Genomic DNA, 12,939 nt, shown 5'->3' on the forward strand with positions numbered 1-12,939 from the left:
CCAACTCTCTGATTCCATGGGCCAATTTTTTAAACACCGTGTCTGATGCACTTGAAGACCTGAACAAGTCAAAGGCTGTGAACACTGACTTCACAAAAAACACAATAGCACAGCGGGTGGATGCCTGATTTAACCTTGTAAATGCTGCACTACTGCGTCACAATCGCATGCATTGCTCGTGGTTGCGGGACGCCCTCATAGACTTGCATTGGTCAGGTCAAATGATACATTGTGTTTAGTTTTTGCCATGGCATGTGTACAGCCGTGAGCCGCTGGATGTCCCTGTTCAGGTGGAGGGCGTTAAACTATGGTTAGCAAGCCTGGTTTAACTTTCCCCTGGATGTTCACATGAATGAAGCCTTAGGGCACTTTCAGATAAGGCAGTAAGTGTACCGCCCTCTGAAAAGCCTCGTGTTTGCGATGTGACCCTATTGATCTCAGTGTGCCCGTTTGCAAGACAATGCTGCCTGTCAAACTCTGCAGCCCCGCAGCCACGAAGCAAAACATTGCGGGCTGTAATTTTAGAGTTCAAGTGGTCGGCCAAGGGGCGGTAAAACTGTGGTTCACCGGCCGGTTTTCACCAAACCCCCTGTGAAAGAACCTTTTAAAAGTTTAATATTAATCCTAATACCTGTAGCTAAGTATTGCAGGTCATTCGTGAATCTTGCATTAGCTAAATATAATTCTCTGTCTTTTCCCAACATCAGAAATATCTTCCCAGAAGTATAATTTAAGGTTCTCTAAATATACATTTAAGGCTCTTTTCACATTAGTACATCTCCAAAGTCACACGATTTCCAGTGCGACTTTCGGTGTGACTTTGATCCGACCTTACACTCAATAGATCAAAGTTGCACCAAAGCAGTGCAGGCACCTTTTCAAAGCCGCTGCAACTTTAAGCCGCACCTATATAAATGGGTGCCATTGAAAAGAATGGGGTGCGACTTTGTCGCATGACAAATCGCACAAGTGAGAATGGAAGCCAGTTGTTTTGTGCAGCTTAGTCATTCACTCCAGTTGCCTCCCTAAACATATACAACGATCTCCTCCTACAACTGCCTTTGCCTATTAGGTTTTTTTTGTTCAGCCCGCTCCCATCGATACTTGTTCCAGGCTATCGACTTACTGGATAATAAAACCAGGGTGATGATAAAAGCCCTTGCATCTGCAGTTGAAAATTTAAAAACAAAACCACTGACTTTCCACTGGTGATTATTCAGCAATCTGGTACAAGAATGTAAAGAGGAAAATGTCTGCCCTGCAGCACTCCGATTTTTTTGACATATGACATACTACAGGTATCTTGCAAGGATAATAAATAAGATTGCTGCCATTGTTGACTTGTAGGCACAGACTCCATGGCTTTCATTCTTATCCCCTTTGCTTCTTGGGGGGGGTTCACTGGCTTGCCACAAGCATGTGGCTATCAGGTGTGCAACATCAGATCTGCTGCAGATCATTAAAGTGGAACTAAACCCTCCTATCCTTTTCAGCCAAGGAAGCTGCCATCTTGATCTGCAACTGCCATGGCGCTGCACGTGATCAGTTATGACACCAGACATTTTGATGGTTGGTCAGTTTGGTTGAAAGCACCAAACTGACAAACCATGAAATGTCTGGTGTCATAACTGATCACATGTGCAGCGCCATGGCAGTTGTGACCATTAGCATTCCCGGCATGCCAGGAATAGAACTGTTTTTTGAAATGGTAAATTGATGGGTTTAGTTCCTCTTTAGGTGATCGATGAAGATGACTGAGCAGGGATGAAGATGACAGCAGCAGCAACTCCCCAATCCTTATCCTGCCAGGTTCTTTAAAAAAAATATAATCTAAGGTCAAAGCACTTGAGCGGTTTGTCTTTTATCCTGTCTCATTGAGAGAGATTGAATCATCATACTGAGCAAAGGTGATGAAGACATCGTATTTATTTCATACTTGAGGAATCTTCTTCATCCCTGCAATGTTTTTTGCTGAAGATTCCTCTGCTCTCATTGACAGCCTTAATCTTTTTTTTTTTTTCTTCTTTTAGAGGCTACATTTATTTATTTTTATTCCTCTTACCGTGCTTATTGCATGGTTCTTTTCTATAATTAATAATTAATACAGGCTTCCGTGACAGCAGGGTTCAGGTTACTGCTAACCGGCTCCAGCTAGTGTTCTTGGTGTACTCCTAGTCTGTGCCTTTTGTTTGAATGATGTGCACATTACCCAGAGGCAAAGGGCTGTGTTGTGTTTCACTTTTATCGTGGCACAAGAGGAAAGAAAGAAAAGAAAAAAAATAAAAACACACGAAAAGCGACTTTTTTTTGTCATGCCGCTTGTTTTGATGCCATTGAAACGGATGCAGTTAAGGAGTCATAGATTCTGCCTCGGAGACGTACCTCCCAGAGCGCTTGGATGATTCACAAAAGGTTGGGGCACATCAGCGAATTTGGAGGAAGGAAAAAAAAAAAGTCCTGATTTTCAAGAGTTGATAATGTTTGATGACAGTTTGTGGCATTTATACGTTGTGTCTTGGCAACTGTTACCTAGTGACAGTCCTAACCGGCACTAGCCATTGGCTGAGCTGTTGACTGGGACAGAAAGACAGTCACCTTTTCAGCGTTTTCCTCTCCTGCATCAGCCTTTTGCTAGGGAGGGGGGGTGGTGTAGAGGGGAAAGGGAGGGATAGAAGAGGAGGAGGAAGGGAATGTGGAGGAGGAGCAGGGGGCTCAGGTGCTAGCACTAATAATACCAAGAGTGAGAGCGATAAAGAGAGAACGACAATGTGAGAAATAGCGACAGCCTCCGCGCAAAGCAGCATCTCAATAGCAGGACTGAAGTACCGAACTGACAGCTCAGCTGCTAGCAGGGAGCCTAGGTGAGAAGCATTGTCTTTAATAACTGTAATAAAGCAAGGAAGAGGCAGCGGAGGCAGCAGGGGGAGAGTGCTCTTTAAATTGTATTGTGGGGATGGATGGGGGGGGGGGCAAAGCAGCTGGTCCTTTTTTGGCTAATTTGAAGGGAAAGGAGACGGCTGAACTCCTCCAGGTAGATCAACTTGAAGAATGATGAACGAGGGTATGATTTCTTCCAAACTGCCGAGGCTGTGTCAGTGTAGAAAGCATTCCTTTAGATGGTATCAGAGCTGCGGCTGCCACCCACCTTCCTGGCACATCTCACACACTGACAGTTTGAATCTCTTTACAAAAGAGGTAGGCTGAGCAAACATCACACCAACTTTCGCTCGCAAACTAGAGAGGACAAAATGACCTTGGGCATCCTTTTTTTTTTTTTGTTATTTTTTTTTAGCATTTTTTGAATGACAAGTTACTTAGTATGCCCAGGTCTATTTGTTTTTGCATCTGATGTCAAACATATCTTTCTATCTGCACACGCGTGTGGTTTTATTTAATGATCTGTCATAGGGGCAAGGACAGTAACTCGCACCTTCCAGATTTAATTTGTCAGCAGTTTGGAGCATTCCAAATTTAGAAAGTATTATTATTATTATTCAGGATTTCTATAGCGCCAGCAGTTTACGCAGCGCTTTAAATGGGATTTCATTGGCTGCTATTAGATAGCAAACTTTCCAAAATGTCCTTTTATTTACTAAAGGATTTAATCATTTTCCTGAGTGATCGGAATCTGAATGAGGACTGTTTTTAAGAATATTCAGAAATCGCAAACATGCTGGATTATTAGCAGGTTATTTTAGGCTGAAATGTGCTCATCTTCTAAGGGTATCGTTTTTAAAATATTTAAGACCTGTACTTTAGCTCCTATGTACAAATTCTCATCATTCTTCATCAGCCCTAAATTCAGGGCACAGGTTGACCACTATCTCTTGCAAAAAGTAACAGGTGTAATCATCGACTTTAGAAAGTCAAGAAAACACATTTCGTGTATGCTGCAGTGTATTTTTTTGGGATATTTGCAGTTTTATTTATAAGTACGTGTTTATTGTCCTAGGTAGGTGTGCAAGGTGGTATTTCAAGGTGAGTGGTTGAGCAGCATTCTGTTAGCTGTCATTGTGCAGTGTATAGGGCAGGGGTCTTCAAACTACGGCCCTCCAGATGTTCAGGAACTACAATTCCCATCATGCTTAGTCATGTCTGTGAATGTCAGAGTTTTACAATGCTTCATGGGATGTGTAGTTCCACAACAGCTGGAGGGTCGCAGTTTGAGGATCCCTGGTATAGGGAAAGGCAGCTGTCTTGAGATCCTGATCCTTAGATGCTTGGTGCTAGGCTTTGCTGAGCTCATTGGGAATGGGTTGCTCTAAACATACTAGTTTTATAGTCCAGGTAATGCTAGCGATCCCTCCAAGCTGGAAATTAGGTCACGCTGCTAACACCAAGTACAAATGACTTGTCGCCTCCAGCTAGAAGGTTTTTAAATCATTAACAGGTTAAAGTGCATGTAGGCAGCACACAGCCCCAGATACAGGGCACATGGTTGGGTTGAGACAGCTGGATGTTGCAATGTGCTGCTATTATTGAGAATCAGTTTAGAAGGATCTGTTAAATAGTCTGTGATTGCCGCTAACCCGGCCCGAGATGCTGAGATATTTTAAGATGGCTCTTGACTTCCCCTCCCTCTTATTCAAATTTTCAAGTCTAAAGATAAACTATCTCAGGAGAATAGCCAGCCACCCTTTACCTCCTCCCCTGTTCCTTAAGCATTAAAAAGATCATGAGTCAGAGAAATGTTTTTCATTAGGCATTTCTTTCTCTTTCTTCTCATTCTGTTTTTTTTTTTTCTTTTTTTACATTTATTTTATTTTTAGTTTCCACCCATGTTACAGGATACAGATACTGTCTTTAGCAGCCGTGCTTTGTGCTTGCTAAGAATGGATTACCAGAGCCTGATCGTAAAAGAGCCAGCAAGCATCCCTTTGTTAAGCTCCCCCAAACTGCTCCTGGGTGCCGCGGTAACTTCTTCTGTGCCTCCTTTCCTGGAAAAGCAAAGGTGAATAGAAGCCAGAAACTGGGATTGGTTTTATGGATCGGGCATGAAGGACCACATAGACCTTCTCACTGATGGAAGAGATTTCCGAAAGTATTGAGGCTCGAATGTGGAGGGTCTCCTTCCCGGTTTCAAGACTGTTTTTTGCCACCTGGTGTTTACCGCTGTCCTTCAGGATTCCATCCAAGGTGAACTATATTACAAACCATGAACCGGTCACAAACATTTGATTGGGGGACTGTCAACACCAGCGGATTTATATTGAACACAACTGAGCATCACCCTTGCCCCTTGGGTTTCGGCCACTACAATTCAGTGGACATATGCATCCTGGAAACCACAATAATTGTGCTGCTAACCTTTTTGATCATCACTGGTAACTTGACTGTCATCTTCGTCTTTCATTGTGCCCCACTCCTTCATCATTACACCACTAGTTATTTCATTCAAACTATGGCATATGCAGACTTGCTGGTTGGAGTTAGTTGTTTGGTGCCCACCTTATCTTTGCTACATTACTCTACAGGAGTCCATGAATCTCTGACTTGTCAAGTGTTTGGATACATAATTTCAGTGCTGAAAAGTGTCTCTATGGCTTGTTTGGCCTTTATCAGTGTGGACCGGTACCTGGCCATTACTAAACCTCTGTCCTACAACCAGTTGGTAACCCCATGCAGACTGCGTCTTTGCATTGTACTGATTTGGATTTATTCCTGTCTGATCTTCCTACCATCTTTCTTCGGCTGGGGTAAACCTGGCTACCACGGGGACATCTTCGAGTGGTGTGCCATTGCTTGGCACACCAGTGCCTACTTCACCGCTTTCATCGTGTGCCTGCTCTATGCTCCAGCAGCACTAGTTATATGTTTTACATACTTTCACATCTTCCGTATCTGTCGCCAACACACCAAAGAAATTAGTGACCGCCGCGCTCGCTTTCCCAGCCATGAAGCGGAATCAACTGGGGAAGCGGGGCCTGGTCACAGCCCGGATAAACGGTACGCCATGGTTCTGTTCCGGATAACCAGCGTTTTCTACATGCTTTGGCTGCCGTACATAATTTATTTTCTGTTGGAAAGTTGGAGGGCACTGTCAAATCCGGCCCTGTCCTTTCTCACCACCTGGTTGGCCATAAGCAATAGTTTCTGTAACTGTGTCATTTACAGCTTATCCAACAGTGTTTTCCGCCTCGGTCTAAGGAGGCTGTCCGAAACAATCTGTTCACCATGTATGTGTTCTAAAGACAAAAAAGATCGGGACCCTAAGCCCCGAAAGCGTGCTAACTCATGTTCTATTTAAAACGATTGCTGTTACAATCATGAGCTAGCACCTGATCTGCACAGGCCCGGGGATGCTGCTTTCTCAGAACCATCTACAAAAAAAAATATAAAATGATTCCAGCACCTCATTTTGGCTGCATTGTTTGAGTTGTTGATTTGCAATGGAAATGGGAACCAGGAAACTCTGATGAGAGCGGAGAGACAAAGAGCACACGATTCTATGCCCTGCTGTCAAAAATTAGTCATCCTATCAGCTGGGGGGAGCAAAATATCAAAGAGAAGGTGTCAGATAGGTTAAGATTAGCTAATTAATGCAGATATTCTGCAAAAATATCAGATAACACACTAAAGGTCACTTCCTCTCTCGTTCCCTGGCAAAATATAACGTCTTCATTGCCTTGCCGAGGATAATAAAAAGATCACTGCCCACCGCAAGGCTCATGTTACTAAATACAGTACTACTGCTGTGTAACCACAGTCATTACAAACTATTCCTTAGTCTGAAGGTGACCAAATTGCTGTTTCTATTTATTTTAAATGTAACTTTATGAATATGTGTTACCTGAGCGCAAAGTTAAGTGGCTGTCAAACCATATGGGAGTTTACAAAGAGCGTGTGCAATATAAAGAGGTGTTTTGTCATAATATATGTGCCTCTGAATACTTTGCCCTCCAATATTAGCCTCTTAACCCCCTTTGACATTTTTTGACACTACTTACCAACAAAAGCTGCTACTTTTTTTTTTTTTTTTTTTTTAAGTGACGTGTAATTTTTTTTTTTTGTCCAAGTATGCCCAACATCAATTGCTCAGCCTTGACGTTGGCAAGCACTGTCTGCGGTAATTAAGTGTTTAGCACATGTCCAATGTACATCTGTAGTCATGTATGCTTTGTGTATATATTGATTACATTGATAAGAGATGTGGCTCTGGTTTCCAAGTAGAGGCTTTGCATTCCTGGCCACCTAGACATGTTATCGAGCCTTTTGTCAGACGAGGCAGCTGGCAGTGGCTCCTTCCAGAATTAGCAGCAGTGACCTTTTTTTTTTTTTTTTTTTTTTTCCTTTCCAGAACAATTGGTGATCACACCACCCATGGAAAAAATAGAATCTGCTAAGTGGACCATATTTCTGCTATACATTTTACTCTGTCATCATCCTATAGCACATCTAGCTTGCTGCTGTGGTTTTTTTCCCCCTGTTCCATGTGCAGTTTCACTGTGCACAGTATATATTTAATAATAAAAAGTAATCTATATATGTACTGGTGTGTGATCTTTGACTGTTCCCCTAACAGCATTTATTGAATCAAATACAATGAATACCTTCACGCTCTGAATAGCAGACAAAACAGCATTTTTCATTAAAAAAATGTACAAAGACAATGAATTCTACAGCACTTATATTGGCTAAGTAGAAAAATAAGCCTAATTCAATCTAAAATAAACATGCCCTTTATGACATTTAAGTCAGTAAACTGCATTTGGCACTTCTGGGTTTCTCTAAAGCTGGATACACACTATACAATTATCTTTAGATTTTTTCCTAAGGGCTCTTTCACACGGTCCGCCTCCGTAGGCGGATCCGTGCTGCTCAGCGGGGATCGATCCGCGATCCCCGCTGAGCCGGCGGATGACAGCTCCGTCTCCGCTTGCAGTGTGGAGAGGGAGCTGTCACAGCCCCCGCTGCTCTCTATGGGGAATCGGATGAGAGCGGACCGCCTGTCCGCTCTCATCCGATCCGATCTCCAGGACGGATGGAAAATAGGGTTTCCATCCGTCCGGATTTCACGGATAGGATCGGATGCGGATGGCAGCGGGTCTCAGCGGACATGTCACCGCTGACATCCACTGCTCCTTAGGGATGAATGGGGCATCCGATCAGATCCGCCTAAAAAACAGACAGGCGGATCTGATCGGACCGCCCGTGTGAAAGAGCCCTAAACCATATAATATGAGGTCAAACCCAAACACTTTCAATGTGTATGTAATCAGGCAGGCCCTTCCACTACATAATTGAAGGTAAATCTAAAGGAAAGTAAACAACAAAAGTTGTATAGTGTGTATTCAGCTTAATGCCCCGTACACACGTTCCGATAATCGTACGATAAAACTCTCTTTCGACCTGATTGCACGATAATCTGATCGTTAGTACACAGCTTTCGACAGTTCATCCAACAAAATCCGAAGGGACAAACAGGAAAACTTCTGTCGTACGACAGTCTCGCGAATGACAATCGTTTCATCAGTACACTATGCGTCCGCTAAAAATCGTTCGACAAAGACCGCGCATGCTCAGAAACACTAAAATAGCACGGAAAAAGCCTGGCTGCCATTGTTTTTGTTTTGCAGCATCTGATACGTAGCTAAGCAACCATGAAGCTTTTCCCGAATCGTATGACAAAAATCATACGGTTTGTACGCATTGTTGAATTCAATGTTAGTATCATGCAACAAAATGCGAACGATAAGTCGTCCGATTATCTGAACGTGTGTACGGGGCATTAGCCTAAGCAAACAGAAGTGCTTTGTTCAGGTCTGTAAATGATATGGTGATCTGAGGGCAGCACCCCACATATAGGTTCTTCTTCATACCTTCTTTTCAAGCTTGTGAAATTGAGCTAGTTTAAACAAAGTTCACATTCACTTCAACCATTTCAGCTCCGGAAGTTTTTACCCCCTTAATAAACAGGCCATTTCTTTTGCTTTAACTGACAATTGCGCAGTCGTGCAACGCTGTACCCAAATGAAATTTATGCAATTTTTTCCCCCACAAATAGAGCGTTAAAAAAAAAAACGACAATTTTGAAAACAAACAAAAAAAAAACAATATTTTTTACTGTCTGCTACAAAACATTCCCAATAAAAAAAAAAAATAATAAAAAATTGAATTTTAGGCCAATCTGTGTATTCTGCTGCATATTTTTGGTAAAAAAAAAATTCTAAGTGTATTTTGATTGGTTTGTGCAAAAGTTATAGCGTCTACAATCTATGGGATAGATTTCTGGACTTTTTATTTTTTATTGTTTTTACTAGTAATGGTGGCGATCAGCAATTTTTAGCAGGACTGTGACATTGCGGTGGACAAATCTGACACTATGTGACACTTTTTGGGGACCAGTGACACCAATACTGTGATCAGTGCTAAAAAAAAATGCACTTTTACTGTATAAATGACACTGGCAGGGAGGGGGTTAACACTAGGAGTGATCAAGGGGTTAAGTGTTCTTGGGAATGCTTTCTAACTGTGTGGGGGATGGATGTACTAGAGCAAAACGGAGATCTGTGTTTCAGGTTAGCTGAAACACAAGATCTCACTCTTCCTCTGTGATAGAACAGCTGTCTGCCTTGCAGACGACCGTTCTGTCATTCTCCTGCACGATAGCAGGTGGCTGCCGGACCTGCTGATCGTGCGTGCCCCCGAGAACCCGTGCACAAAATCACGTACCTATACGTGATTATGCGCAGCCGGGCCACACTATATATGCGGTGGGCGGTCTGAAAGTGGTTAAAGATAAACCACGATGGCCAGGATCCTCCTCTTCTTGGGTCCCTCCACGGGTGCTCCTAGACCCTCCCTTCTGCCCAGGTGCCCCCACAGCAAGCAGCTTGTTGTGGGAGCACCCAAGCGTACGCGTTCCCAAGACTCAGCTTTGTGTGTCCATTTACACACAAAGCCGTGATTTGGCCCCACCCCTTCATCTCCTGATTGGGTCAGTGGCTGTGATTGACAGCAGTGGGAGCCAATCAGGAGTGCGGGTCCCCAGAGAACCAAGACTCTCGTGGACATCACTGGATCAAGAGGGGCTCAGGTAAGTATTAGGGGGGCTGCTGAACACAGAAGGTTTTTTACCTTCATGCATAGAATACAACCACTTTAAAGCAGAACTAAAGTCTTCCATTTAACGGTTTAAAAAACATTTACATTCCTGGCATGCGAGAAATTCTACTTGTCACATTTGCTTGTGCTCTCAACCATACTGTCAAACTATCCAATGGCTGGCACCATGGCACTTCCAGATCAAACAGAGGTTAAGATGGCCGCTTCCTTTGCTGAAAAGAATATGAGGGTTTATTTCCGCTTTAAAGAATATGTTAGCCCAACATTTTATGTTCCCGATATGTGTATGTTGTACCATGTACTTGTGTTTAAAAAGTATCCTGTTTTCTTTGTATTTCTATCTTTGTGTGAAATACCTGGTGATCCTGCCAGTCCCCCTGCTGTCCTATTTCAAACTGACCATGAGAGGATATCTATCCCAGTGTGGTCAGTTTTCTTGCTGTGCTGGGAGAACAACCTGCCTATCCTCCAATGGTCAAACTTGTGCTGAGATTTCCCCCGATTCATGCTTAAAAAGATGTGTGTACTTCTGTTTCTCCACCCCAGCTTCATAAGACCCTTATGCGGTCAAAAACAGAGACAATTTGGTCACTTATGGAGTAAATAAATAAATTTATAATATTGTTTTACAAGGCGAGGGTCCACATATACTTTAAAGTGGAACAGAACTCAAAAGTGAAGACTTGCAATCATGTAGAGAAAAAATGTCAGTTGTGCCAAAGCAGTTCCCTGGAAATTTGACCTTTTTTCAGCAAATTAAAAAGCAATGCACTTCCTGGTATCTGATGGTGCCTAGGCACTCCTGTGTGATATAAGACATTACTTCCCCTGATTGCTGAGTCTAAAATCACTGTTCTCCTTGCTGCGGAGGCTCTGACATGAGGGATTGAAACTTGCCTCTACCAAGATGGCTGCCTCCACACGGAGACACTGCAGAACAGGCAATGATAAGTCAGTAGTGGGGTAAGATCACTGACAACACTGTTACTAGTTCTTTGTCCTCTGCCTGCCCTTGGGCAGAGCTTCCAGGGTTCAGTTTCTCATTAGGCAGGCCATAGATGATGTGATTTTTTTTTTTTTTTCCTGCACTGGTTGCAGGACAGAAAATCGCCCGATTCCCCCATCAACACAGCCAATGTTGATGGGGGAATCCCTTTCCTGGTGCTCACCCCACAGGGGGAGGGGGTACAAGGAACCATCTTAGCCAGGAGAACACAGTGATTGTTAGTGGCTTTAGCTGCTGGAAATCGTCGAATGTAAAATCTGACATGCTGGTTGTACCCAAGTTGATCGACCGATCGATTTGGGTACCATTAGCCTGCCCGTAGATGGTTTAAATCTCGGCTGGTCCCTGCTGGACCAGCCAAGATTCGAACCATCTATGGCTGACTTAAGATAATGAAAGGCTACCAAGTCACTTCTGCGTGGGGGAGCAGGGGAACTGGTGCATCTGAAATAGAAAGTGCTTCTGCTAATAAGTTTGAGGATAATGTGGTCAAAGTGTCTGCAGCTACAAAGGTCAATGAGTTTGTGTTTAAGGCCTGGTTCAAACTGATGTTATGCGGGAAACCCTGCAATTCAGTGCCTGTTCCCACATCGTACCCAAATCGCACACTGGTTAACACTGAGATCTGCAAACCACTGGGGGTGTCAATGTTGAGGTAATGACACCCCTAGATTAGTTCACTGATCGCAGTGCAAACTGTCGAACACCCATGCAATCCGATTCCAGCACGGACCAAAAAAGGGTCCTGGACCATTTTGGTGCGAATGCGATGCAATTTCAGCCATAGAGTTTGTATGGCTGAAATCACATCGCACAAACATTGCATGTGATCTGCACAGCAGTGCGGTGCAAATCATATGCGATGTCTAACATTGCACCAGTGTGAACCCAGCCTGTAAGCCCCGGTTCACATTTGTGCGATTGTGGAGATCGCATGTAATTTGGAGCGCACTGTTCCTAAATTACATGCAACCTCATGTGTGGGGCGAATTTCAGCCATACACTTTGTATGGCTGAATTCGCACTGCATCCGCAATAAACTCGCACATGAGGCTTTTTTTTAGCCGCAGCAGAATCGGATCGCATAGTGGTTCACACTAGTGCGATCCAATTCTGTGCGAATATGCGATCGCAACTGGGGGTGTCTTTAACTTTTAATTGACACCCCCTGCGTATTGCATATGGCAGTGTGAACTGCCAGAGGTGCGGATGCGATGCGGGATCACGCTGCATATTCGCAGCGTTCCCGCATCGCACAAATGTGAACCGGGACTAAGTTAATTTACTGCTTGTTCACATCCGTCCACACCTGAGAGTATCGTTTTCAGGTGTTTTTTCTGGCTTTTTTCAGGTGTTTTTTGCAGGTGTTTGGAGGCAGGCATTGACATCTAACTAAAACGCTTGTAATCTGCCAAAAAAAGAAGGTCATGTACTTTTTTTGAGCTTCATGTGTTTTGCTTCAGGCAACAAAGCGCTCAGATGTGAACAGGGGCCAGGGAAATGAATGGGGTTTTGCTAGTTGGGCGTTTTGAGACTTCAGAGATGAGCGTTTTTACGAGCTGAAATACGCTCAGATGTGAACAGGGCCTAAGCTTCTTTTTTGGCAGATTACAAGCGTTTTTGTTAGATGTCAATGCCTGTCTCCAAACGCCTGCAAAAAACGCCTGGAAAAAAGCCCAAAGGAACGCCTGAAAATAAAACGCTCAGGTGTGAATGGAGCCTTATGCCTCGTACACACGTACAGATAATCGGACAACTTAGGCTACGTTCACATCTTGGCGTTGCTATTACAGGCGTTTTTTCAGGCGTTTTTTCGGGCGTTTTTTTCAGGCGTTTTTTTCAGGCGTTTTTATGGGCGCTTTTGCAGG

General features: G+C 43.6%; 2 protein-coding genes across 3 annotated transcripts in view; both read left to right on the forward strand.

The window, feature by feature from the left end:
• Nucleotides 1-12,939, forward strand: part of RABGAP1L (RAB GTPase activating protein 1 like) — a 588,371-nt gene that overhangs the window by 228,989 nt on the left and 346,443 nt on the right. The window lies entirely within an intron of this gene.
• Nucleotides 2,698-7,485, forward strand: GPR52 (G protein-coupled receptor 52). The gene is made up of 2 exons (XM_082265888.1): nt 2,698-2,861; nt 4,770-7,485. Exon 2 carries the CDS (start codon nt 5,156-5,158, stop codon nt 6,245-6,247), a length of 1,092 nt encoding a protein of 363 aa, XP_082122014.1. The 5' UTR covers nt 2,698-2,861; nt 4,770-5,155; the 3' UTR covers nt 6,248-7,485.

The sequence above is a fragment of the Pelophylax lessonae genome (genome assembly GCF_965119305.1).
Source record: "Pelophylax lessonae genome assembly, chromosome: 8".
NCBI classification, from domain to species: Eukaryota; Metazoa; Chordata; class Amphibia; order Anura; family Ranidae; genus Pelophylax; species Pelophylax lessonae.

Coding starts and splice junctions, on each gene's coding strand:
- GPR52 (XM_082265888.1), top strand. CDS start 5,156: ATGAACCGGTCACAAACATTTGATTGGGGGACTGTCAACACCAGCGGA.